The sequence below is a fragment of the Berkeleyomyces rouxiae genome (genome assembly GCF_048999995.1).
Source record: "Berkeleyomyces rouxiae strain 22BRR77 chromosome Unknown BrBRR77_ptg000003l, whole genome shotgun sequence".
Taxonomy (NCBI): Eukaryota; Fungi; Ascomycota; class Sordariomycetes; order Microascales; family Ceratocystidaceae; genus Berkeleyomyces; species Berkeleyomyces rouxiae.
Genome location: NW_027396493.1, coordinates 2,986,962 through 3,013,026, shown reverse-complemented (window position 1 = coordinate 3,013,026; position 26,065 = coordinate 2,986,962). Strand labels below are relative to the sequence as shown.

Below are 26,065 nucleotides of genomic sequence, written 5' to 3'. Positions count from 1 at the left end.
TTTTTGGATACACATCTGCGCACCAATCGCATGAAGAAGCCCCGCATCACATGTCGGCTTCCATTGTTTTGTCTTTTTTCTTCTACTTTTGCACTGGCGTTACTGGGTCTTATACATCTTTCTGCTTTTGATGATGGTCATGATATCACACTCCCCTCAATATACTTACGAATTGTCTTTCTCTCCTTTGCAAATGCTTGGCCGTGGTACACCAACCTATGCTTTTATATCAGGTTTAGTCCTGCAGCAAACCGCCGCGCCACCCATGTCGCGCCATTCTCATCGTACTCTTCCTTGGTGACCGCCACCTTTTCATAGTTTTCATGTCTCGCCAACCGCACGCCGCCCATCCACGAAGCCGCAATCGGATCAGCCGGCCGCGCCACCCGCACCACGCACTCGTCCGGCATTCGTAGCGTAATCTCCTTCTGCAAGCGCTCGACAAACCCATCAAACAGCGCATTCCCGCCCACCACCACCACGTTGAGCAGTAGCCCAGGCCACAGGCCCAGCGGCAGCGTCTCGAGCGCCTGCACCACCATGTCCGGGATGCCCGGGCAGCGCATGCCTGCGTCGGCCGGGCAGAATAGTAGCTCAGGCGGCGTGAAGCGCTCGTTGCGCAGCGTAATGACGTCTTCGGCCGCGAGCGCGTGGGCCTGCGCGCGCGCGCGCGGGTTCGCATGCGCCGCGGCGTCAAAGGTGCGCAGCTCGCCGCGTAGCCGCGTGTGGAAGTCGGGTAGCACGTAGTCGCGCGCTACGCCGTTGCTGCCGGCGGTGTAAACGGCGCGGCGCGGCACGCCCTGCGGGCCGCGCCAGCTGGCGTCGAGGTCGCGCGCAAAGTCGTCCGAGACGTAGCACGCGCGCTCCTTGATCTCGTTGACAATGTGCGTGTCGTTGCGCATGTCGTAGTACCGCACGGATAGCTGCCGTGCGAGGTGGTTTGTCAGGAAGCGCCCGCCAATGTCGAGTCGCCGCTGGGCGCTGTGCAGCGGGCGCCCGTTGATGAGCGGCGTCACGTGTGTGTGGGAGTAGCCCGAGTCGATTACGAGAACGATTTCAGCGGGGATCGCGGGCGTGTAGCTGGATGGTCGTGGGGTTTGGAATATAGCTTGGATGTCGTTGTAGGCGTTCCACGTCGGCACTAGAAAAATATTGAGATCCATGTCTTAGTGACTGGGCTTGAAAAAGTACGCTGCTGTGGGAGAATCTTACCCTGTGACCGACAGTAGCGCGCAAACCCATACTCTTCAAATATCACCTGGTCGCAATTCGTCTGCAGCGACGGCAGCGCGCCCGGCGCCTCGCCCAGCAGCAACGACGTCTCGGCAGGGTCAACGCCCAGCGCGCCCTTTGCCTGGTCGCCGAAAATCTCGTGGTCCCAAATCTCCTTTTGCGCCTCCCAATTGACAATGAAGCCCTTTTCCACCGGTCGCCGAAAGGCCATTTCGCTGTAGTCGCGCGCGGCCAGCACCTGGCTGCCAATGTACACCTTTTTGTGGCGGTCGCGCGCGAGGCAGTTTGGTATTATCTTGGGCGTCGGGGTCGTAGCCGTGGCATTGTCGGCGGCGGGGGACGAAGCTACGAGTCCGGCTTTGAGTGTGTAGGCGCCGTTGTCGAGGACGAGCGTTTGCGGTGGTGGGGGCGCACGTGAAGGCTTTGAGCGGCGGGATGGCGCCATTGGTGCGAGTGTTGAGGGTTCGTCTGGGCAAAAGAAGAAGAAAAAAAAAAAGAACGGTAGCGGAGAGAGGATGTTGGATGTGTGAACAAAAGAAAAGTTGAGCTCTGTGGATAGATGAAGCGTACAAGAGGAGAAGGGAAAAAGTAAGCCAGGTGTTGGAGATGTCGCTTCGTCGCGACGTCAGCGCAAAGACGTAAAGCAAAAGTCATAGCTGGGCAATTCTGCCATTGCGCATGGTAGGCGGTGTGGCACAAAGTTTCGGTGAGTCCAGTGGGCCACACCGGCAACGTAAGACGGGGGGGGGGGGGGGGGGGGTTGCTTAGGGTTAGCCGTGCCCCTCTTTGCACTACATAACTACCCAAGAGAGCAATTAAATGCAGCTGCTTTTATTGCTGCGATGGCGTCATACAAAGACCGGAGGCCGATATCAATTTCATGATTTTCTTCTAGACGAATTTATTGGAAATAAAAAAACGACTACAAGTGGACTAACTGCTTTTGTCTATAGCGCAAGTCTTGCTTGAGCTTCAGCCGAGCCTTCCTCTAAAATGCTCGAGGTAGATTGATACTGAAGACTTACTCGCTCACACTTTCGTCCCTCATCTTTCTTCTTGCTCGCCAGTTCCTCGGCTCCCCCTCCCACCCGCCTCATTGAACTCCACCATGTCCTCGTCCACCTTGACAGCCGACCAGGGCGGGTCATCCCCGCCGCCAACCCGGCCCCCAATCTCCACTGTCATCCCGTCTCTCGTCCTCGGCACCGCGACCTTCAACCACCAATACGCCGCCGACCCGTCCGCCCTGCCCTGCACGTCGATAGTGTCCAGCGCGCTCGCATCCGGGATCCGCGCCTTTGACACATCGCCGTACTACGGCCCGTCCGAGACGCTCCTGGGCGCCGCACTCGCCTCGCCGGCCGTGCGCGCCGCGCACCCGCGCGCCTCCTACTTCCTCATCAGCAAGGCCGGCCGCATCGGCCCGTCGTCCTTCAACTACTCGCCGCGCTCGCTCCGCGCGTCCGTGGAGCGCAGCATCGCGCGTCTTGGCGGCGCCGGCTTCCTCGACCTGGTCCTCTGCCACGACTGCGAATTCGTCAGCCCCGCCGACCTGCTGCGCGCCGTGCAGGCGCTGCGCGCGCTGCGCGACGCGGGCCTCGTGCGCTACGTCGGTATCAGCGGGTTCCCCGTCAGCCTGCTGGCCGAGCGCGCGGCGCTCGTGCTGCGCGAGACGGCCGAGCCGCTCGACGCCGTCATGAGCTATGGCCACTTTTGCGTGCAGAACACGGCCCTCGGCGCTGCTGCGTCGTTGGCGGCGTTTGAGGCTGCGCGCGTCGGCGTGCTGCTGAATGCGAGTATCTTGAATATGGGCTTGCTGACGACGCGCGGCGTCGATGCTGGGCCTCAGGCTTCGTGGCATCCGTCGCCGGTGCCGCTGAGGGCGGCGTGCAGAGAGCTGGTGCCCCTTGCGCAAAAGGCTGGGTTTAGCTTGGAAGATGTCTGCATCCGGTGGGCCATCGCTGCCTGGCGTAGTCGGGGCTCCCGGTTTGGCTCGTCTTTTGTCAATGGACAAACCCAGGGCGATGGCAAAGTTGGCATCACCGTCTTGGGTGTCACCGCTGTGTCTCAACTGGAAGAGTCAATCGCGGCGTTCACTGATGCCCCTGCCACAGAGGGTGAAGACGGCGCTGTAAAAACAAAGGAGATTGTGAGGCTAGTCGAAGAGGAAATGTGGCCCACGCTCGGAGAGTGGAAAGACTTTGCGTGGGCCAGTCCGGACGAGGGATTTGTCAACGTACCCGCCGAGATTGTTCCTTCTTAGCGATCTTGGGGTGAAGAGGAATTTCATCTAGTGGTTACAATAAGCAAACATATTCAGAATGATTAATTAGTGTTCTTCACAGAAAAAAATACAATGGCATTCATGCGTTATCGCTTATAAGTGTTCAAAAACAAAAGAGAACAAAAATCATCAAGACTACAGCCCCAAAAGTGCGGCATCAAAACAATCCACGGGTTTCCCGAAAGGCCATGGACCTACACGCTAAAAACAAATGAGTGACATAAGTTGAGGGTCAGCTCCTAAAAGTGTAGGAGCAACATCTCTTATCAGAGGGCATAAAGAGAACCCCCCCAGGCTGTGATGGGGTTTTATATGCCAGATGCTTTCTAGTGAAAACATGCTGAGTGATATCAGGACACAGTAGACGTCGGATTGATACTATGCTCTGAACTGGTCGTAGAAACAGCATTCTTGACATTATCCAAGTTAGAGCTTGCTTCCATGTGTCGATCGTCGGTAACAACAATATCATCATTGTTCTGCCTGCTGGCATCGTTCTTGTCCATGTCGATACCAACAATTTCTGCTAAACTGCGAAAATTGAACCCATGATCACCCCCATTGTTGCTTCCATCATCACCATTCTGATGGTCAACACTAGTGCTACTGGTATGCATATCAGAAGTCTCTTGGCTAGGATACATGTCGAGAACTGACGAGACGGGTGACGATGAGCTGCTAGCTTGGCCGATATGGGTAGCCTGCAAGGAGGAACCAGGCAAAGGACCTTGGAACGAGGATTTAGTGTGGTCTACACCTTTGCCTTTATGTGTTGCGTTGGCCTGTGACGTGGATACAGAAGCAGGGGCAGTCTCTGAGGTCAAGGTGCTGCTTTGTTGGCTGCTGGGAGGCAGGCGACTGCCAGAGCCAACGCTATGTTCGGTATCCTCATGGTGATGGCGAGATTGTTGCTGGGAAGATGATCCATGACTTCCAAAGCCAAGGGGATAGAAGCTACCACGCTTCTTTTTCCTTTCTTCCTTCTCGCGTTTCTTGGCCTCCTTTTCAGTCGACTTTTGAATTTCTTTTTCAGCCTTCCGTCTCCGTTGCTCTTCAGACAGTATCGAAAGGCGCAAAGCTTGTGCCATCATCATATCATCCAAGTCGTCAATAGTCGCAGGATGAGAATACACGGATTGATGGTTGCTAGACGTACGACTGTAAGCAGAAGCTGCTTGTTCCGGAGTAATCGAAGCTTGCCGTGAAGACTCAATCAATTCACGCCTGTTACCAGTCCGATTCCGACCTTGACTATCGCGAAGGAATGCCGCATTGTGTAGAGCCGTAGCAGCAGCGGAACGTCGTGCTTCGTGAGCTCGCAGAGTCGATAATTTGGCCTCCCACTCTGGCCTCAGTCTATCAGATGATACAACAAGAGGGTCGTTGGCAGACAAGCTTTGGGCCCGGCGACGACTAATTGCAGATGGTGAGTTTGAAGAGTTAATGGATGAGTGAGACCCCATGCCGGCAACCCCAAGGTTTGAGACTGGTGTTTCGTAGATGATGCCTCGACGAAAGGGAGGAGGATCATATGTAACACCAAAATCAGGCTGTTGGCAATAAGGACATTGCGTAGGCTTCATAACAAGCATTTCAGGTCGTTGACCTTCAGTTGCGGGTGTCTCGCCACCTTCGCCAGGGTGATTGGCCGGAAGGCTGGGGTCAGGCCGCTTGATTTGCACGAAGCATTCGCTGCAAATTGGCTGATCACAACACCGGGTGTGGTTCAAATATTTGGGGTAGGACAAAAAGCAAATGGGGCATTCGCCAGCGTCGCGATATAAACAGACTTCTAAAGGTTTCCCACCAACGAATGGGTCAACGGGAAGATGGGCTTCGGGGGGGATGCTGATCTCGGAGCTGGAATTATTGCGGGAGCTACTCAATCCAATGGCGGCAGCCAGTGATTTTCTAGTGCGGAAATGACTAGAGTACGGCCTGAGGCCGCTATGATGGCCACTATTTGAGCTGGATGCTTGCGCGTCACGAGCTGAAGACTGTTCCGAAGATACAGATTGCAACAAGCTAGCAGGAACTGTTAACCAGCTGGTATGATCTGAAGAGGCTGCTTCAGCTGCAGCGGCCTCGGGATTGAGTAGGTCGGGGGGAAGCGGAGCATCAGTGTCGGGTATAGGCTGACCCCGAACAGCAGCCACTAGCTGAGCATCAGTCCAAGACTCATTTATATCATTAAGACCTCTCCAAAAGGGGGCGATACGGCGTTCAATCTATTTCAGAATACATTGTTAGAGCAAGAAGTGACCGTGGCAGCATCCGGGGGGCGGGCTTGCACAAAAGGACTCACAATCAATTGACGGACAACGGGTTTGCTAAAATCTTCAGGGCCAACATATGTGCCAACGGTCACCAGGTATCCGCCATCAACACGCTCAGCTTGCATGCTCCTCTCACGCTCCTGTGCGCGCAAGGCGCGTTCCTTTTCCAGTTTGCGGGCCTCGCGTTCGGCGCGGGTCTCTTTATGGGTGAATGGCTGTTGTTCGGAGTTTGCGCCGGGAGCGCCGAACATGAGCATGGGATCATTGCTGCGATGGCCACGCCGAGAGCGATGGTGGGAGGAGCTAGCATGTGAAGGTGCGCCAGACTGAAGGGTATCGAGGGAAGAGTCTTGCGCCGAGGGATGGCGGCCGTGAGGGTCACGACTCTCTTTTCCGTTGGTGTTCCCCATGATGCTGGTTATCAGGGTTACGTGGGAGATTTGGATGAGTTCAGATGATGCGGCGGCTTTGGCATCAAAAAGGCTTAGTAGGGAAATTGATCTAAGACAGGCTAGAGCGCACACGGACAATGATATCAAGACCAGAGGTCAAAGCCAGGCTTGTCGCCGCAGGAAGTCCCGTGACTATGCGTTTTGTAACAAGGTGTTCGATAGCCAAAGCTGGCAGTCACAGCAGAACGAGCAAGGCGAAGCAGCGATCGGGTCGCTGTGGTGGATGTAGGAAAGAGGGTGTTGATAGTGTATAGCTAAGGTTATAGGTGGCGTGGATGGATGGCTAGATGTCTTTGTCGGGAGGGAGCGAGGGTGCTGGCTTGTCGGGAGAATCGGCGGGTGCAAGAGACACTCTGGGCAGCAGGAAAAACAGAGCAGGCAATCCTAATGATAACAACGATGCACTATCGCCGGGGTTGCAGGCTCGGCATAGAGTTTCCAGATGCAGTTCAGCTCAGCTCGGATTGGCCCAGCTCGGGTCGAATCGAGTCGAGCGGCGGGCTTGAAGGACACTGAGGTGAAGAACGAGACGAGGCAGCAAAAGAGCGGGAGAGGCAGAGGCGGACAGGAATTAGGAAATATGAAATGAATGCGAAGGGGGAAGGCAGAGCGAGGAGGGCGATAAACGATGATTGACAGCGGCAAGGCGACCAAACAAAAAACGAAACAATCACAGCCTGTTTGTTTGTGTGGGCAGGCTGGCTGGCTGGCTGTTGACGTTGACAGCAAAAGGCAAAGTTGAGAGCAGAGAGGTAATGAAAGTGCAGGCGAAGGTCGAGACAGTGCAAAAAGCAGCGGAGCGGGAAAAAAAAGACTGTACAAGGTGCAGGTGCGCCAGGCGATAAACGGGAATGAACAGGAAAAAAATAAATAAAAGAAATGAAAAGGCGAGGAACCGCACTGCGTTTGCAGCGATGGGATGGGCAATAGCCACCAGCCAAAAAGAGCAGCCACCACGGCACGATACAGACAGTTTCCTCAATGGGAAAAAAGGGAGAGGGGAAAGCAAATGCCAAAAGGGCCCAAACGCAACGCAACGCAACGCAACGCAACGCAAAGCAGCAAGCACGGCGCAAGATAATCAAGAACAGGCAAGACCCAGAAAAAAAGGCTCCTAATGACGTCTTCGCGTCTTGCTTGGTTTGTATGTATGTACTTCCTTCCTTAACTCAGAAGCACCAGATAGCAGGCCAATCAAAGCAGCGGAGATCAGAGCTAGTTGAAGCCCAACTCCAGGACACAGAGAAATACAAAGAATAACACCCACTCAATCAGGGCCAGAGATACAGACACAGATACAGACACCTGGACCAGATAACAGCTACCCACCCAGCCCGCCGCCAGACGCAAAAGCTTGGACCGAGGAGCCAAAAAAGAACAAGGTTGGTAAAACCCGGAGGGGGCGGCGTCATCGGTTGGCACGGGAAAAAAAAGCAAAAGGAACATCAGCCTGACTGACACCCAGCCCACAGTGCTGTCCCTCAGTTAGTGAGCCAGCCAGCCAGGCCATTCACTCATTCACTAAAGTCTGACTCCAGCGTCTCCGTGTCTCCGTGTCTCCGTGTCTCCGGCAGACAATACAACCCTAACCACCATGCCCGGCGCCTAGCAGACCTATCTGCACCTCCATTTGCCAGCCAGGGCCTGGGTCTGATGCCGAGTGAGATTCACCAGCACGAAAAATTGTCCGCCGTGTAAAGACCCAACTGTAAGTACCTGTACATACATACAACATACAGGCTCACCTCGGCTGCCAAAGTGAAAGAAACAAGCTTCGCTGGAATCGCCTAGTGACGCCGCATTTGTCCAGGTATCGTCAATTAGACCCCTGTATCATCTCCCTCTCCATTCTCAAAACCCCACCTCTACCCCGTGCTATGAGATGGCTAGGGGCCTCTGAAAATTGGTCTGTGCAAGCCACTGGAAGACAGCATGCACAGCTAGCTATAACTAACTACGCAAATGAATTGCAAATGCAAACCACCCTGCAATCAGACGCCGCAAAACAAAGCCTGAAGCCGCCAACAACTACAGGGGGGGAAAACACCACTGCCGTCATGACCACCGTTTCCAAGCAAGGGCGCTGGGACTAGAGGAATGCATCCAGCTTCATGCATATTTCATATTGCGCGTGTAGACTGCCAGCAACGAAAACGCGACAATACAGGGTCAATTCTATGATTCATTGGCCCAGAAAGCAAGACAAGAAGCCGCCTTGAAATCGCTCCATGGCTTGCTCGTGTGGTTTCGGCTATCTTGTAGCACAGCTATGGTTAGTGATACGAACAGCCACAAGCTGCCTCTTTCTGTATATCAATATCCCTCAGATGCCACACTTTGTGGGAAAGGTGGCCATGGCAACAGAACCTCTCGTCAGTTATCAGACCGAGGAACTTGTCATAATATTAGGCCGTTGGACTCTGTTTATTACTATCCATCAATGTGACGCGGCATCCTGTTTTACTAGATCGTCTGCCGGGCCTAGAACCCAAGCGGAGCTAAAGTCAACCTCACCGCCTCCGAAGAAGATATCAGAACATGCCCAACTACCAACTCCACATGGTCAAGTTCGATAGGTCCTCTAAGGATGGGTAAGGTAGAGACTCCGAGGTGGTGATAGCTGCTCTTCCTGCGCAAACATAAAGGAAAGATGTGACTGGCGTGGACCTAGCATCAACTCCACAACCAATACAAAGGTGGCGGTAAGGCTAACTAACCATACAACTAACTAGTTAACTAGTCTATGAACAAAAGCCTTGTAACTATATGTATTCGCAATAATGTAACGGGGGACGACAAGGCCACTTCTCAGCTTAGCTGTCAGATGTATCAAAACTATCGACTAGAATTAGCAACTAACAGAGCTCTCGAACAGGATCGCTTCCTGCCGTAGTGTCAAGATTATGAGATGGTGGTTGTTAAAAAGGCAACCAAGTGTCTGGCTTAGCAACAGGTGGACCGACACGCGGCAGTCGAGCTCTAGCCTCAGCCCGAGCATTCATAGCATCTTCCGTCTGGATATGTCTAGGGTTCTCAATCCAAACATGACAAGCCTATTTCTCATGTGTTGACTTATTGTGACACTTTTATTGATATATTTATAAACATTTCGTCATGAATTACATGTTGGGTTTGCTTACCACAGTCTCCAGCAACATTGTCCGTACGATATCTTACATAATTGACAATCTGAAATCTTCTAAGTCTCACTAGGAACTCGAGATAAGCCCACCTGGGCCTAAACAATAATGGCCTTCATACGCCCGTTGTGGTAGTCTTGCAGCTCAATACTGTCTCTGGCACTCCCAAACTCGCTGCCGCTGTCGTCACCCAGATCAATGTCATTGTCGTCAAAGTCATCAGAGTTGCTGATGTGCTGGAAACCATTGACCGAACTGCCGAACACGGCATCCATGTCTTCGAGAGAGCGTCCCTTGGTCTCGGGGAAGTAGCGCCAGAGGATCTGCTGAGGCGTTAGTACATGAAGCCATACGATGCATAAAAAAGAAAGAATAAAAGAAAACGGGACTGGCTTTCTCGCCTCCACTACGTACCGGAACAGCTGCGGCATTGATTGCGGCAAACACGTAGTACTTGGCGCCTCCGTTCTGCGGGACACCGGGGGTCCACATTTCGCTGATTAGGAGGGACCCGATGGCACCGGCAGCAGTCGCCAAGTTCACTCCACGTGCACGAGTTGCATTTGGGAAGATCTCCGCCGTATAGATCCAAGAAACCGGGCCAATACCGATGCAGTATCCGACTGCATAAGCCAGGATGAAGGTGATCCACAGAATGTCAAGAGGTGCACCCCCACGTTCCCGCGATATGGAGACACATAGCCCGACCATCTGGATTCTTTTGTTAGTGGTTTGTGTGATAGATTTGCCAGGAGCTGCCTTTGTATACAACTTACAAGTACAGAGACAGCCATAATGACGCTGCCGGCAATCAAGCATATACGGCGGCCATATCGGTCGACAATAAACATGCCGGCTACGGTAAGTCCGACTCTGAAAGTCTCCTCAATCGTGTGTGACGTCAATGCCAGCTCCATGTCTATGCCCAGCGCGTTCACCAGTGGCGGCAGGTAGTGTTTGATCGCCGCCATACCGCACACCTGCGACAAGAACTGCAGTAGGCCCGCCCGCCAAAGCCGGGGTCGCAGCTCGGGCGCCAGCGCCAGGGACACGAGCGACGACTGGTACTCGATGGTGTTCTGTCGAATGTCGTCGAGTTCCTCTTCGATTTGCTCGGTCGTGTGTGTTTCGTGGCGGAGCCACGTGAGGGTGTCGCGCGCGCCGTCCACGTCGTTCTTGGTGACCATCCAGCGCGGACTCTCTGATATAAAGGGTAGAGTGACGCTAAACATAAAGACCGGAAGGTATTGCACCATCACTGCTATCCGCCAGCCAAGGTACAGACCCCAGGTTGTCCTCCATAGGGACATGGTGTATCCCACTCTGTACCGCACTGCTTGTCAGTAACACTCGCCTGGTGATTAATAATAGAGATCTGAGCTTACCCATAACCACCTGCAACACCAGCAATGAAGCCGACCTGGTTAAGTGTGACAAGTCTGCCACGCACATCAGTCGTGGCGATCTCGCTCTGGAAAACTGGCACTGTAGTCATGATTACTGCAGCGCCTATGCCACAAAGCAGTCGCCCTACTATCATCATGAGATACGAATATAAGCCGGAGCTGCAGGCTTCAACGGCGGCGCCCAAAGACAACACCAGGGCTCCTACCACACACGCATAACGCCGCCCTAGCCGGTCGCTCACGGCAGGCGACAGTGTGAGATAGCTGATGAGCGCGCCGACATAAAACAGCGCTGTAACGCCAAACTTGCTTGCCGCATCATTCACCCGCGTGGCAGACGTAAAGCCAGGCGTCACCACGAGTGAGGGCAGCAGACCAATGTGATACCTGGCCACGATGTTAGCATCCTTCTCGCCGCCGACGCTGTCACTTGGCTACCAGAGACCCACCCGCAAATCGCTGGTCCGAGAGAGAGAAAAGCACATAGATTGTAGATGCGGTGCGACGCATCCGAAGGCGGCATTGTGGCTGTGAATTATTACTGAATGAAGAAGAAAAAAAAAGAGAAGTAGTTCTCGTCTGATTGGATCAGAACAAACCCTCAGTATCAAGACTCGGCAAGCTGTGCTGCCTTTATTGACTTTTGGCAGAAAGCAAAGAGACCCGCCGGACGTATGGGAAGAACAAGGAAAAGAGAGACCCAAGGAGCCATTGTGTATGGGCGTGTATGATGGGCGCCAAACGGTGTTTTATTTTTGTCACAAATGTCAGGCTTTATTTTTATCAGATCTGGGTTCTGTTGTAACCCTAGAGCACAAACCAACTCACGGAGATCACCGGGCCAAAAACGCCGCATGGGCCTGGGGGATATTTGGTGTAGCTGGTCTATACTTGTGCGCATGTATGGCTGTAGACACAGAGAAAGAAACAAGAGGCAGACATACCTGTGGATGCCCAGAACGACGCCTCCAGGAAGAGCGAACGAGGATCGGCGAATCCTAATCGGCGACAGATGAACCAACTTATTTGCTACACACTTGGACATGCGCACCAACAAAGCTTCTGACACTGCCCAGCATCACGAACATCAACCCTGTCCGATTTTGTTTCATTCTTTTCTTGAGGACTCTCGCTGTCTTTGCCTGCCTAATCTACTTTTTGTTTTTTGTCATCCAGCACAGAAAAGAAAAGAAAAGAACACGAAGCATCCCAAAAACACCAAAACTCCATTCCACCTATCAAGCACCGCGCGCAAAACTACAGGTAAAATAACAGTGCTAGGAAACAACACGCACAAATATGCTCGCCTCCCTTTGCCTCCCAACGCTTGCTCTCTGGTCTGCCCCGTCACCCGTTACACCATGAATGGCTATTACTTGTCTCCCCCTCTTCTCCTGCTTCACACGCTTAATCAAGTCAACCCGCAAAATAACAAAGACCCAAGTGACAAAAGAACAACATGGGATATCTCTCTAGAGGCCTGGGATTCTGGGTGGAGGCACCGGTGTCATATTACTGACGCCCCCAGAGTTATTGCGGCCAGCAGGAGTGCTAACAGCGCCCTTGCTGTCCTTCTTTTTCCTACTTGTCTTCTCCTTTGGCGTTGGTGTGGCAGCGACGCCGGCAGTGGCCGCAGCGGTCGTAGCATCGGCCGTGGTGCCAGGAACAACGAGTCCAGGAATATTAGGCAGCGGAACAGGAGTCTCTTTCATTCTTTTGCCAAAAACAGGCACAGGGACGGGCGACTCAGAAACCAGGCGCCCTGGGGTGGCGCTGTTGGGGGCCGTTGTTGCTGGCACTACAGGCGCCGGAACGGGAGTCTGCAAGGAGTGGCGGGTGTTTAGTGGCGCTGTCGACAGTGGCTGATTAGAGTTGATGTTGGACCAAGACGGAATGGAAGGGGTAGTGGTGTTGTTGCCTGCAGCGGTAGCAGTCATGTTCGCCAGTTGCGAAAGACCGGGAGTAGAAGACGAGTCCTTGTCCGTCTTCTTGTTTCGCTTGCCCCGTGCCTTCTGGGGCGTCAAGGGCAAGTCCTCTGACTTGAGCTGCTTAGCTTTAGTGTTCGGGACAGACTTCTGGTCCTGAGAGGATTGCGTGTCGGTGACCTTGGGCTTTGTCTTGGGAGCCTGTCGGGTTATCTGAGCCGCTTGGGCTTTGGTAAGTATGTCATACGATGGCGTGCGCTCGCTTGAGTCGCACGTAGTAGCTTTGTGAGCTTTCAAAGGCTGTGTTGCTTGATTCTGAGGGGTGGACGGATAAATCGCAGCTGGCGATGGGGTAAGATCGGAGCTATTGGTAAATTCACGGGGAGTCGACAAAGCGACATGGCGGGGCGGTAGTACCTGATCTTTTGACTTCTTTTCTTTTTTCCCCTTCTTCTCCTTTTTAGACTCAGCGCCAGTCTTGTCCTTGCGCTTCTTCTTGGACTGGTCATCGGCCGTGGCCTCCTTGTGCTTGCGCTTCTTGGGAGATGGGGGCGCCATGGATTCGTCGTCGGAGTCGTCAAAGGTCATGCGGCCCATTTCGGCATCTGCGGGGACACCAATGGGACGGAAACGCATCTTCATGCCACGGGGCTGTGCGCGGTAGGTCTTTTTCGTGGCCGTGATGGTGATGTTGGAGATGGCAGAGGTGGGCGCAACGCGGCGCAAGTTGAAGACGGTGTCAGCGCGGCGAACATCTGTGACTAGTCAGTTTGCATTCATAGTTGTAGGGCAAATAGCAGTAGCTGTATACTTACTGCACTTGTAATTGTCATCCTTGGGACCACCAGGAATCATCAGTGCGATGTTACGGTTTGAAGCAACTTGATCAACCTCGACAGCGAAATCTTCGCCCTGGTGCATAAAAGTAGCCTCGCTTCCAGACAGCGCTTGATCAAGAGGAATCTCCATGCTTTCGACCAGAGTAACGGGTACATCGGCCGGGGCAGTAAAGTACCATAGCTGCTTGCCGCTCGACGCGGCCTCGCTGAAGAGGCGCGCCAGCTTCTCGCCATCAGAGTTTCCGACAGCTTTGCGCAGCATGAAATCCGAGTTCAATGTTTCCGGGGGCGCACCCGCAGCCTTCAGATCTTTCTCGCTGATTTCATTGGAGATGATGGGTTCTTGGTCAGCATCACCCATCTCGACATCGGACTCCTCTTCGCTTTCGCTGCTGCTAGTATCGATCGTGGTGGCCGACTTGGCAGGTGCTGCAGGTTGGGGCGGGGGAGCAGTCTTCTTGGGCTCGGCCTTTTTCTTCATCGGTGTCGGCTTGGCGACAGCCTTCTTAGATTCAACCTCGCTCTCACTAGACGAGTCGGAGTCGCTAGACGAGTCGCTCGAGGATTCGTCGGAAGAATCCACGGCCTCATTGCTCTTGAACTGGAATGACTCGGATTTGAGGCTCGACTTAGTGGGCTTGATGGCGGAGCCGGGCGTAGACTTGGAGTCGCCGAGGGGAGTGTCGCTGATGCTGACGCGCTTCTTGGCGCTATCAGTCGCGTTTTCCTTTTTCAACCGGGAGGGTAGCTCGGTCTTTGTAGGCTTCTTGGGGGTTGAGATCTGCTTCATAAGCGTGCTTTCGCCGTCAGACTCGGACTCGGACTCGCTGGAGCTGCTGGAAGAATCGGAATCATTGTTTTTGGCATGAGATCCAAGAATGCTCTTGACCTGGTCCTTGACGGCCTTCTTGGAGCTGCCGCTCTTGATAGTCGCCGACTTTGCCATTTTGCTGGATATAAGCGTCTGATAAAACGTATTGGCGGAAGGGCAACCGCTCAAGGCCGGGATGGGTTTGTTGTGCTGGGTTGACCTGATGAGGATGAACGTTTCGGCTCGGGGGTTGGAGAGTCGATGATTGTTTGTCGCGTTTGATGGCTTTTCGCTGGGTTCAAAGACTCGTTTGCCCTGGATGCCGAGTGGGAGTCGATTGCCTCGTGGCCGGACTTTTTTTTTTGACTCTTTGGTGGTTGTTATGAGGTTGCACCACGGTTGCGATAGAGGCCAGGAAAGCTGATCTTGTTGAATCTTGAAATGGGATTGATTTTTTTTGCGGGCGGTGAGAAAGCATGGCGTCTACGGAGTATCTTTGGGTGTAAACTTAGAGGGGCTTTCAGATCCCGGGCAGTATCCATCCAATTGAAGCTGTTCATTGATAGGAGATCCTCTTTCATGGCTGACCGCCTGCCAATTAGGGCCCAATCTCGCATGACTAGGAGGGCTCTCCTAAAATGAGATAGATGTGTGCCTATCAAGAAGTGGGTCGTGGGTGCTTCCAAAAAGAAAAGCCAAAAAATAATTCTGCCGGGCTTTTGAATACACCGCTTTTACATGATCCAGGAATTGGCGTTTGGCACCTCAATGACTCTCCATTGCCGTAGTAGCAAGAGATTCAGAAACCGCTTCAAGGCTTTCCCTGCCCAAGACCTCACAACATACTATGGCTGAAGCTCTTTTTGGGAATTGTTACCAAGCTAAATAACGACGATTACTCATCATGTCGACCCCTAGCAAAAAGCGCAAAGTTGCTTCTACCGGCCAGCAGAGTGCCGCATCAGCATGTATGTCCATGTTTGTCCCAATGAAGCAGACTTTGGGTATTGAAACTGACCGTAGAATACAAAATAGTCAGTGCCCTGGCGGCTAGACGACAGCAACAAGCAGCCGCACCCTCTGCAGCTGCGATGTTGAAGAGTCGTCGGGAGGAACAGACTCAGACACAAACTCCCAATATTACTGAAACTTCAGAGAGTTCAAGAAAGGAGCCCGAGGTTTCTACCCCAGATTCTAAGAAGCATGTTGATGAGAAGAAATCTGTGAGGCGAGGATGTCCGGCTGATGCTCCGTCCCGGGTGTCTGCTCCAAAATCTCCCAAGATTGATGCAGAGAAAGCCAAAAGGGGCCAATCTGGGTACGTCGTGACAAACCAGAGACTCAACACTGTTGTGCCTTGGTACTGACATTTGTAAAGACAATCCCCCATCATCATCTCGGGGCTTTCTCCGTTACGTCAACAAGGCCCCATGCTACAAATCAGCAGCTTAATACGAACTCCAAAGAATTGGACCGTCAAATCAGGAGTAATATCAGTGAACCTGAGCGATGATGAGGTATATCCATGGCTACGCTGTTGTTTCGATAGTTTTGGCAACACACTAACACCACAATAGAGGTTCGTCATCGTCGGTAGCTACGGGATCAAAGTTTGCCGGGGCGAGGTGACCATCGCCGGCGCTACTCTCCGGCCGAGTGACATGGTATACTGGGTCCATGCTCCGTTATGTCACTCCATTCCAGTCTTGCGCTGCTATAAAGATGCTGGCCTTGAGTTACACCCTGATCCCATGTTTCAAAACTTGAGGCAGCTAGAGAACTTGTCTCCTCTCTACAGAGACATATGGCCCAGTAATATGAATAGGTCATTCCGCGTTGTTAGTCCCAGCTCCCCCCTTTTGGCTCAGCATGACACTCACTAACCTTCCCTAGCTCTTCACGCAAGATGATGTTCCTAAACGCGCTGCCATGCAGCTTCTCACATCTCCACCGGAGTGGAACAAAAAGCTGGCAGATATTGCCAGCTCTGACATTAACAAGAACCCCATCTACTTCATCTGTGGACCCAAAGGGGCTGGAAAGTCTACCTTTACACGTCTGCTCAGTAATAGACTTATCTCGACGCAGCTTCTCAAGTTTCACAGCTCGCACCGCAAGACAACTATCCGCGGAGTCAACATTGTCGATATTGATCCTGGTCAGGCAGAATTCACTCCTCCAGGTCTGCTGTCGCTGATACACGTCAAACAACTCAACACTGCGCCTCCCTTTGGACATCCATGGACAGATGGGGGAATGGCTACAGAACTAATCCATAGTCATGCCTTTGGAGCGCTAACTCCCGGTGCAGACCCGGATCTCTATCTTAGCTTGGCCATCGACTTGTGTAGTAGGGCCAAGGGTGCACCTACTTTGATCAATACCCCGGGCTGGACACTAGGTACGGGTCTTGATCTATTGATGGGCCTTATATCGAGAGTTCATCCGACAGAGGTCATATACATGTCTCAGGGTGGCCCGGCAGAAACAGTGGACGGGTTAAAATCTGTCAGTAGGAAAAACTTCTTTGCGCTACCATCCCAATCATCCGAGGCCAGCCCCCGTACATCCGCTCAACTTCGGGCAATGCAAACAATGTCGTACTTCCATTGGCGACCTAGCTCTCAAGACCATGTCCGCCCGACCTGGAGCCCAGTACCGCTGTCTGAAGTTCCACCCTTGGTTGTGGCATACAAGGGCCAAAGAAGAGGTATCATGGGTATCCTCTCATATGGTGCTCAGACTCCATCTTCCTTGCTGGCCGAGTCGCTTAATGGGATGATAGTGGCGGTCATCAGAATCCAGGACCCCAAAGCGTTTACAGAATTTCAAAAGACGCCAGCATCATCTAATGGGAATGAAATGGACGTGGATATGCCAGAGCCTACATCTGTTGATGCCAAATATGACCAGGTTGAGATTTCACATTCGCCAGAGGGTCTTCCCATCATCGCAAATCCTGATAACTTGTCACTTGATTCACAGTACTCTTGCACTATTGGATTGGCTCTGGTTAGAGGCATCGACACTTCCTCGGCGACACTTCAGCTTCTGACCCCTATATCTCTTGATGATGTCCGCGGTCTGCGGGAGAACGGTCAAAGACTCGTTCTCCTCCACGGTCAATTCGATTCGCCAACCTGGGCCTACATGCAAGATGTTTATTGCAGATCCCTCTCCTTTGACGCAGAAGCAACAGATGATGGCAAAGCACGAGATTCTGTCACTCTAGAAGTCGACTCTGACAACGAGTCTGAAGCTAGTGTGCAAACGGTAGCTAGTGACAATGAAGAGGAACAAGCTCCGGGGGACACGACAAAAGCTGTCCCTTGGATGGAGATTCTAGACGGCAACCAACGACGACCAAAAGGATCCCGGGCGTGGAGAGTGCGACGAGATCTCGGGCGAGGAAATGGCGGCGATTAAAGGCAGCATAGAGACACACCAATAACCAACCACATGGATTGTCAACGAATTATTTTTTACAGACAGCACGTCGCAGTCCTCTGTCCTCTATGCAGGACCAACCGACAAGCTGAAACCACAACTCGCATCCAAATGCCTGGCTACCAGTGTCAAGCATCTGTGGCTGGCTATACATGCAACGCGGGTTGGGTATAAATCTGCATCTCCGGCGAATCACACGCGCTCTGGACATGCCGCTTTGCAGCCCAAAGTGGGGTCTTGTTGAATCTCTGCATGTGTGAGCATCCAGGGAACTAAATGTGACTGTTGTATGTAACTATGTATGTTTATACTCGATGTCATGGTGAGAGTCTTGCGAGCCTGGATTTTGTGAGGTGATGAATGACTGTGACGTCACTCTCGCAGTCACAAATTATCCTAACCATCTTCTGTTAAACCATCAATAACAACAGAAAAGTCTCGGCCCTCACAGAATAGAATCTAAACCACGAGAAAATCTCCAGATTACAGACTGCCCATCCCATGGACCTTGTCATATGTGCGCTGTAATTGAAGCCCCAATTACTGAAACACAAGAGCCCTGGCACAGCCTAAAACAAGAGACGGTTGACCAGCAACGTGCAGCACGACGGGAGCAGCCCTACAGGAAATTTGCCACAGGCTTTTGGGCACTGACAGCTTTAGAGAGCGAGACTCACCCTGTAGTAAATAGAGGGGGACACAAGCACAAACTAGTGAACTCGGAAGATGCAGCGGTGTAACTAACCCTACAACCAGAGCCGGTGTCAACCTTGAACTCCAACCGCCAAGACCCAATGCCCCCAGGCTATTTAACGCCATGTATCACGAGGACACAGTACACAACCTCTTGGGAGACTTGATTTGTTTGGACAGTGAGGCTAGAATCCAAAACACAGCCCTCGCGATGCGCTCAGAGTGTGGCTTTCCGAGCAGCGCCAAAGCGAGGAGCCAAGCTTCCAGAGTAAGCAGCCGAATCAGCGCTGCCGAAAGCCTGATGCAGTACTGACTGTCAAAAGCAATGCAGAAAAGCCCAATGGCCCAGCTCAAAATTTTCACTACAGGCCTTGGTCTCTCGCCCGTATTCCCGGGCCAGATTCATGCGTGACAATCAGGGTGCCGCAAAGGCAAAATACAGCGCACGTGTTAGGCACAAGAGAAAAAGACAGGGCTGCCTGGTCCGTTGCTAGGGGACTGGAGAATAGCGCCGGGGGAAGTCATGTCGTGAGCTTGGTGTTTGGCATTCTGTAATGTCCCGTCGTGTCTGCGGGTGCAGGCTCAACCCCTCATATCCTCATGTGGTACATCTGGAGCCCCTCGGTACTTTGGCCTTCGTGGTCTGGTGGTCTGGCTTGCTTCGCTGTCCGCCATCTTTCCATTTGCTTGTATACTGGTGAATCGAGCCATCTTCACTAGACAAGCTCTACAAGTAACTATCTAGCCAGTAGACTCTTGAATGGCAGCGGTGTCTCCTGTTAACCTGGTTCTTAGTGGCTGTCTCACTCGCTGCCAGAGCCCCATCGACAACGCATCATTGTTACGCTGCAACCACACTACATCCAAGGACCTGTATTCCCTGTTCACGTTCACAGTGCTCTTCGGCTCCTGTATAAACAAACCAATCCCGGCCTAAATCTCAAGTCCAGTCCCGTCCAGTCCACTTCCTCAGTCTGGCATCTTGTACATATAAAGCTTGAGCTCCAACATGCATTGTGCTGGCACGGATCTTGTTCCTGCTTCTGTCCCATTCAAGCCTTGTCACTCTCTCGCACCTTTCTTCCTTTTCCTCTTGCACACCGCTTCTTTGTTCGGGGCCGCCTCTCTTCCACCCATAACGCTTCGCTTAACGCCCCAGATCGACTCCTTTTCTATATCAGGCTCACCAGCCTTCAGGCCCCATTTAGTGTTTGCATAGAGACTGGCTACTGTTTACTTTTTTATAGCTGACTATTTTTTTTCTTTTCCTTCTATTGTTAATCTACCACTTGGTCTCTTCTCTTTGTCTTTTTTTTTCCTTGATCCAAAGGGATACATTGTTTTCTGTATTAGTGTCTCCCACTTACACCATAATTTCTTTGCCCTTTTGTTCTCCAATGATACCCGACGATCTCCCAGTTGCTCTTAGACGGCAACGTCGTAAATCGGCAAGAGCCGCCCAGCCACAATCCGAGGACTCGACGCCACAGTCGCCACGCCACAGCAACCGTATTAGACGCCCAACCAGCAAGTTGCAAGAAGCTGCCGCTGCCGCTGCCGCTACGACAACCGCAAATACCACCATTTCAACTGTCACAACTGCCACTCCACGCACACCCTCCAAGTCTGCCTCCCGAAGAAAGTCTGCAGCGCGGCGGCGCAGCGAGCCACTTCCCTCCCGAACCCCTAGAGCTCGCTCTCACAACAATGCCAGCCGGGCCACACTTACTCCACGCTCCGGCCGTGCCACTTCGGCCTCCGCTTCCACGCAAAAGCCCCTGGAACCCCCCAGTGGCATCATGACCTTCCAGCCTTTGCGAACTGTCCTGGAGGGCCGTGTACTGCGGCGAATCAGACGCGCGGGTCTCAGCGAGGAAATGAACAACATTGAGGCTGAGAACCGCCGGCGCAAGCGCTTGCTGCGTGAACAGCTCCAGGATCTCAAGAGCCAATTGGAACTCCGTGACCGTGAGATCGATGAGCTGCGAAACTCAACTCTCAACACTACCGCAAACTTTGAGCCCGACTCTCGTGTCCTGGATCTGGAGCGCCAGATTGAAGACCTCAAGAATGAGCTTAACCGCTCCGCCATGGCAACGCCTGTCGCACACAAGTTTGACGATTGGGATATGCATAGCAATGCATACTCTGACGACGAGACCGAGGTAGCTACAGAGTTGGCAAGCGAAAATAATGATCATGATGACACTATGACACAACACATCCTACACCGCCAAGAAGCCGATGACCACAACGACCAGGACCAGCTCATGAACGACCATAATGACGAATTCGGAAACACTACTATTGAAAGCTTTGCTTGTGGGACTCCTGCCCGCACTACGCAGAAGGACAAGAAAGCCCCCTCTGGCTCTTTTCTCACTCCTCCCATTACTAGCCCTGCTGCCGGCACCTTTGGCGGCCCTTCCAAGAACGTTTCCCCTGAGAGTGCGGTGGCCAATGACCCCAGCCGGACCTCGCAAGATCTTCGCAATGCCAACGCCGCTGTCCAGGCCGTTGTTCAACAAAGTGATATTGACATGGCAGAGGACTATTCACACGAATCCAAGGTAGAAGACCAATTGGTGGCACTGAACAAGCAGATGGGTGAGATGCTGGAGACGATGGCTTCCTACAACCGCGTTCTCCGGGACTTCAAGACCCAGCTCAAGGATTATTACATTCCGAATAGCGTTACCGGCAGTGACCGGGAGGTTGTTCAGGCCAAAATCGCAAGCCTCTTGGATGCCTTTAACGCCAAAAAGAAAACATTGGATGGTCTCAATCACTCTTTGCACGACCTGGGCTTCCCCGGCGGAGACTCCACTGAAATCATCAACTCCATCAGAGAGACCTTCAAAGCTGCTCATCTGGAACTCGAATATCTCATTGAAGGCGAGTACGAACTGCCTGATACCTCCAACAGCGCGGAAATCTTCGACATGGTGCTTGCTGGTCTCCGCGATCTTTCCAAGCGTAACAAGGAAGACGAAGAAGTCATTGAGCATTGCCATGAAACCGAAAACCAGCTCCGTCGCGAACTTGCTGCCGCGTCTGTGTCTACCGCTGAGAGCCACCGCCAGCTAGCCGAGGCTAAGACTCAAATTGACAGCAGAGATACCAAGATTGTTGGCCTCGAAGGAGACATTCAGTGTCTTCAGTCCGGTATTGATGATCGCCAACACCGCCTGTCGGAAGTTCAAACACAACTTGCAATCAAGGAGACCAAGATCACGGGTCTTGAAGGCAACATTGAGGATCTGCAGTCCAAGCTCACAGATCACCAAAACCATCTGATGGAATCGCAAACACAAATCGCCAACCAACTCGTTACAATTGGCGACCTTGAAAGTACCATCAAGGAGATGGATGTCAACATCCACGGCTACCAACACCAATTGACGGAAGCAAACTTGAAGATTTCGAACCAGAACGCTGAAATTGTCGGTCTCGGAGATAACATACAGCGCCTCCAAGGCAGAATTGCCGACCAGACTACTGAGATTGAGCATCTCGGCCAGCGTGCCCAGACACTTGAACAAGAAAAGGCTTCAGCTCAAACAACCATAGCCGAGCAAGCTCAAACCATTGACGAGGATCACAAAGCTATAAGGAGACTTGAAGATGAGCTTGTCACTCTGTATGCCCGCGCAGAGAACCTCGAGGAAGAACTTCGGGACACGCACGAACAATACGGAGACGAGTTGTCCGGAATCCTCGACCGCAACCGCGAGCACATCAACACACTCGAGGGCGAGCACGCCGCCGAAATCCTCCTGCGCGATGAGCAAGTCGCCGAGCTTGGCATGGACATTGCGCGCCTGAACCGCGAGCTGAGCGAGGCCGAGGCTACCATTGCCGGCCTGCGCGAGGAGAACGACAACCTGATTAACAACGCCGAAGACCAGCGCATGCAGGCGACCACCATGATCGAGGCGGTGCGCGAAGACCTGGAAATGGCGCTCCAGCGCAGTGCAAAGTTCCTCATGTCGCCCGTGTCGCCGGCCGGTGAGCGTCGCAGGTCGCAGGCGCCATCGCACGCCAAATTGGCCCCGGTCCTGGTCCCGGCCCCGGCTACGCAGCGCCGGCTGACGGGCATGGTTCTGCCAAAGATGACGGAGGTGCTGACTGATTTTGACATGGACGATGATGCTACCATTGTGGCTTAGAGAAGGCCTAGAGAAAGAAAGGCTTTGATGTTTATGGGATAACGGAACGATTCTGGATGTACACGAGGACTGTGCGCAAAGCACACAAGTTGAATGGTTTGTTTTTTTTTCTTTTTTTTTTGGTTTTCACTTCTGTCATTCATTTCTTCTCCAAGGTTTTTGCCTCGGATCTCTGCAAGCTCATCTGCTTTGTCTGATGATACTTGGCCGGCCTTTTTTTTTATTCTCTGGCGCTTGGGCACTTGAGTGACGTCTTTTCAAGTTGTCTCAAAGCCACCTTTGTTATTGTCCCTGTTCTTGGTGACCGCAATCTGCGATGGACTCGATCTTTATTGTTTATATTTCATTTGTCTATAAAATACAATCGTTTTGCACTTTGTTATCTATCACTCCAACTAGTTATGACGTATGTGTCTGTGTCTGTGGACTGTCTTCTTGAATGTTCGACTAAACTTCCGATCCGTCTTGCCGTAGTGATTGTATTTTCCCTTCCGTGAGTGCCATGTTCTAGAAGCTATTCCTCGTGTCTTCGCAAGATCTGAGTCGACATGTCGTTCGCTTCCCGCCAGTCTCGGTTATTTCGGCTCAGCTGGAGGGACGATGTAACCCTTATGCAACCCCAATCCTGGCCTGGGACTCCACCAGATTCGTCCAGGGCGCATCAACAAGGTTCTTGATTCCGCAACTTTCGAGGTGAAGGCGTGCTTGGCTTCGCAGCTTGACGGTTTTCTATAGTTCTGCTGAGGCCTTTACCGTTTTTTCTTTGATTTCTCTTGTCTCACACTGTCACCTCGAGACTCACTTCAAACGCCGCTCTATCTTACTCATCACACCTTGTCTTCTCTCTGAGCGCTCCCCCCTCCCCCGCGCTTCAATTCTTGCTCGGACTTGTCTCGCTGTGTTGGTCTTCTTATATCTCCGAGTCCGCCTCGACCTGTGCTCTCTCGCTCCCCGGCTCGCTTCCGCCACATTGCGCGAGGCGGCCATGATAGGACTGTCGTGATGTTCCGCCAAGTTCTCTCTCGACAGCCGCCAGCGCTTACATGCGCTTCGGCTCTGGCCCGCCGACGACCGCAGCATCTCGGCGTGCAGCGCTTGCTGCCCTCGGCCTCGTCCTTGCGCGTCATTCGAGGCTCGCTCTGCATGTATGATCAGCTACAGACACGAGTGCTCTCGAGTTCACAGACCTCCAACACAACTCCTCCCACAGCTGCGCCAGTGAAAACAGCCACCCCGGCAGAATCCAGGGCCCAGGCGAGCCGCGACCAGGCCAAGGCAAACAATGGAAAAGACCCGCTGGCCTACCTCAACAGTAACAAGTCCACACAGGAACAGCGCAAAGCGGACTGGGCTATTGTCAAGGAAATGGCCCACTATCTGTGGCCCAAGGACAGCATAAACACCAAGTTCCGCGTTGGACTTGCTGTGTCGCTGTTAGTTGGCGCCAAGGTGCTGAACGTACAGGTCCCATTCTACTTCAAGAGCATTGTAGATGGCATGAATCTAGATTTTGCAACACTGGGAGGCACTGCCACTGCTGTTGCCGGAAGCATGATTCTGGCGTATGGCACCACCAGAGTCTGCGCTACTGTTTTCCAGGAACTTCGCAATGCCGTATTTGCTAGCGTTGCGCAAAAGGCCATCCGCAAAGTTGCCGGCAATGTATTCAACCATCTCCTCCACCTAGACCTCAACTTTCACCTGTCCAAGCAGACTGGCGGACTGACACGAGCCATTGACCGTGGAACCAAGGGTATCAGCTTTCTATTAACCAGCATGCTTTTTCATGTCTTCCCCACCGCTTTAGAGATTGGCATGGTGTGTGCCATCTTGACGTACAACTATGGCGGTAGCTTCGCAGCCATTACTGCTCTCACCATGGCCGCCTACACAGGCTTTACTATCACCACTACTGCGTGGCGCACCAAGTTCCGCAAACAGGCCAATGCCGCCGACAACAGAGCCTCAACTGTGGCTGTTGACTCGTTGATCAACTATGAAGCTGTCAAGTACTTCAACAACGAAGCCTATGAGGTGGCTCGCTATGACAAAGCACTGAAGCAGTATGAAAACAGCTCGATCAAGGTAGCAACCTCACTCGCATTTCTCAACAGTGGCCAGAATATCATCTTTTCGTCAGCGCTCACAGCCATGATGTACCTGGCCTGCAACGGCGTAGCTGGAGGAACAATGACTGTTGGCGATCTGGTAATGGTTAATCAGCTCGTGTTCCAACTCAGCGTTCCGCTCAACTTCTTAGGCTCGGTTTACCGTGAACTACGTCAGTCATTGCTGGACATGGAGATGCTCTTTGGCCTGCAAAAAGTTAATGTGACTATCACCAGCAAGCCGGGCGCACCTGACCTGACGATTAACCGTGGTGGTGGCCAAATCCGGTTCGAGAACGTCAACTTTGGGTATCACGCCGACCGCCCCATTCTCAACAACCTCAATCTTGTGATTCCCGCCGGCAAAAAGGTGGCTATCGTGGGACCAAGTGGCTGCGGCAAGTCGACGCTGCTCAAGCTGCTGTTCCGCTTCTACGACGTTGACGGCGGCCGCATCAGCATTGATGGCCAAGACTTGCGTGATCTGCGCCTCGAGTCCCTCCGCCGCGCAATTGGCGTTGTTCCGCAAGACACGCCTCTGTTCAACGAGACGATTGAAACCAACATCCGCTACGGCAACATGGCTGCCAACCCTGAAGAGGTGACGGCAGCTGCAAAGCGTGCCCAGATTCACGACATTATCCAGAGCTTCCCTGACGGCTACAGCACAAAGGTTGGCGAGCGTGGCATGATGATTTCCGGTGGCGAAAAACAGCGCCTGGCTCTCAGCAGAATACTGCTCAAGGATCCGCCGCTGCTGTTCTTTGATGAGGCTACGAGCGCGCTGGATACACACACGGAACGAGAGGTCATGGCCAACATCAACAGCATCCTGCGCGAAAAGGGCCGCACAAGCGTGTTTGTAGCCCATCGCCTGCGCACTATCTACGACTCAGATGTGATTATTGTGCTAAAAAACGGTCGTGTTGAGGAGCAAGGTACACATCTTGAGCTTCTTGAGCGCAACGGTGTCTATGCTGCTTTGTGGACTGGTAAGTACAGGCACATCCCCATCATCCTTCTTTTTTTGCTTGTGTGTTCGATTTATGCTAATCATCTCCTCTCACTACATAGCCCAGGAGTCCATGTTTGAGCCTGTCGGTGAGGTTAAAAAGTCCGAAGCCAAGGTGACGTCCAAGGAAGAAGTGCCCAAGAAGAACTGAAGTGTCTCTCTTTCTTCAAGCATGATGATTTACACACCTCATAGCCCATTCTTTTACGTGGGCTACGTACATTAACTATTCAGTTTCTACAGCCATCTCGTGCTTGAATAAAACTCAAA

The 26,065-nt window shown here is 52.7% G+C and overlaps 8 protein-coding genes across 8 annotated transcripts; 4 read left to right on the top strand and 4 right to left on the bottom strand.

Annotated features, from left to right (window-relative positions):
- Positions 1-224: 224 nt before the first annotated feature.
- Positions 225-1,678, bottom strand: BROUX77_004012 (uncharacterized protein; the record flags this gene model as incomplete). Its single annotated transcript, XM_073748728.1, has 2 exons — positions 225-1,141; positions 1,213-1,678. The coding sequence occupies 2 exons, from the start codon at positions 1,676-1,678 to the stop codon at positions 225-227; spliced, it is 1,383 nt and encodes a 460-aa protein (XP_073606437.1).
- Positions 1,679-2,341: 663 nt separating this feature from the next.
- Positions 2,342-3,496, top strand: BROUX77_004011 (uncharacterized protein; the record flags this gene model as incomplete). Its single annotated transcript, XM_073748727.1, has 1 exon — positions 2,342-3,496. The coding sequence occupies one exon, from the start codon at positions 2,342-2,344 to the stop codon at positions 3,494-3,496; it is 1,155 nt and encodes a 384-aa protein (XP_073606436.1).
- A 371-nt stretch (positions 3,497-3,867) lies between these two features.
- BROUX77_004010 (uncharacterized protein) lies at positions 3,868-6,203 on the bottom strand (the record flags this gene model as incomplete). Its single annotated transcript, XM_073748726.1, has 2 exons — positions 3,868-5,745; positions 5,823-6,203. 2 exons carry the CDS (start codon positions 6,201-6,203, stop codon positions 3,868-3,870), a joined length of 2,259 nt encoding a protein of 752 aa, XP_073606435.1.
- A 3,280-nt stretch (positions 6,204-9,483) lies between these two features.
- Positions 9,484-11,314, bottom strand: BROUX77_004009 (uncharacterized protein; the record flags this gene model as incomplete). Its single annotated transcript, XM_073748725.1, has 5 exons — positions 9,484-9,708; positions 9,800-10,096; positions 10,162-10,708; positions 10,771-11,178; positions 11,241-11,314. The coding sequence occupies 5 exons, from the start codon at positions 11,312-11,314 to the stop codon at positions 9,484-9,486; spliced, it is 1,551 nt and encodes a 516-aa protein (XP_073606434.1).
- Positions 11,315-12,263: 949 nt separating this feature from the next.
- BROUX77_004008 (uncharacterized protein) lies at positions 12,264-14,501 on the bottom strand (the record flags this gene model as incomplete). The annotated part of the gene is made up of 2 exons (XM_073748724.1): positions 12,264-13,471; positions 13,532-14,501. 2 exons carry the CDS (start codon positions 14,499-14,501, stop codon positions 12,264-12,266), a joined length of 2,178 nt encoding a protein of 725 aa, XP_073606433.1.
- A 769-nt stretch (positions 14,502-15,270) lies between these two features.
- BROUX77_004007 (uncharacterized protein) lies at positions 15,271-17,792 on the top strand (the record flags this gene model as incomplete). Its single annotated transcript, XM_073748722.1, has 5 exons — positions 15,271-15,334; positions 15,402-15,684; positions 15,745-15,883; positions 15,944-16,204; positions 16,260-17,792. The coding sequence occupies 5 exons, from the start codon at positions 15,271-15,273 to the stop codon at positions 17,790-17,792; spliced, it is 2,280 nt and encodes a 759-aa protein (XP_073606432.1).
- A 2,111-nt stretch (positions 17,793-19,903) lies between these two features.
- On the top strand, positions 19,904-22,675 carry BROUX77_004006 (uncharacterized protein; the record flags this gene model as incomplete). Its single annotated transcript, XM_073748721.1, has 1 exon — positions 19,904-22,675. One exon carries the CDS (start codon positions 19,904-19,906, stop codon positions 22,673-22,675), a length of 2,772 nt encoding a protein of 923 aa, XP_073606431.1.
- Positions 22,676-23,677: 1,002 nt separating this feature from the next.
- BROUX77_004005 (uncharacterized protein) lies at positions 23,678-25,946 on the top strand (the record flags this gene model as incomplete). The annotated part of the gene is made up of 2 exons (XM_073748720.1): positions 23,678-25,775; positions 25,858-25,946. 2 exons carry the CDS (start codon positions 23,678-23,680, stop codon positions 25,944-25,946), a joined length of 2,187 nt encoding a protein of 728 aa, XP_073606430.1.
- Between the last annotated feature and the right edge of the window lie 119 nt (positions 25,947-26,065).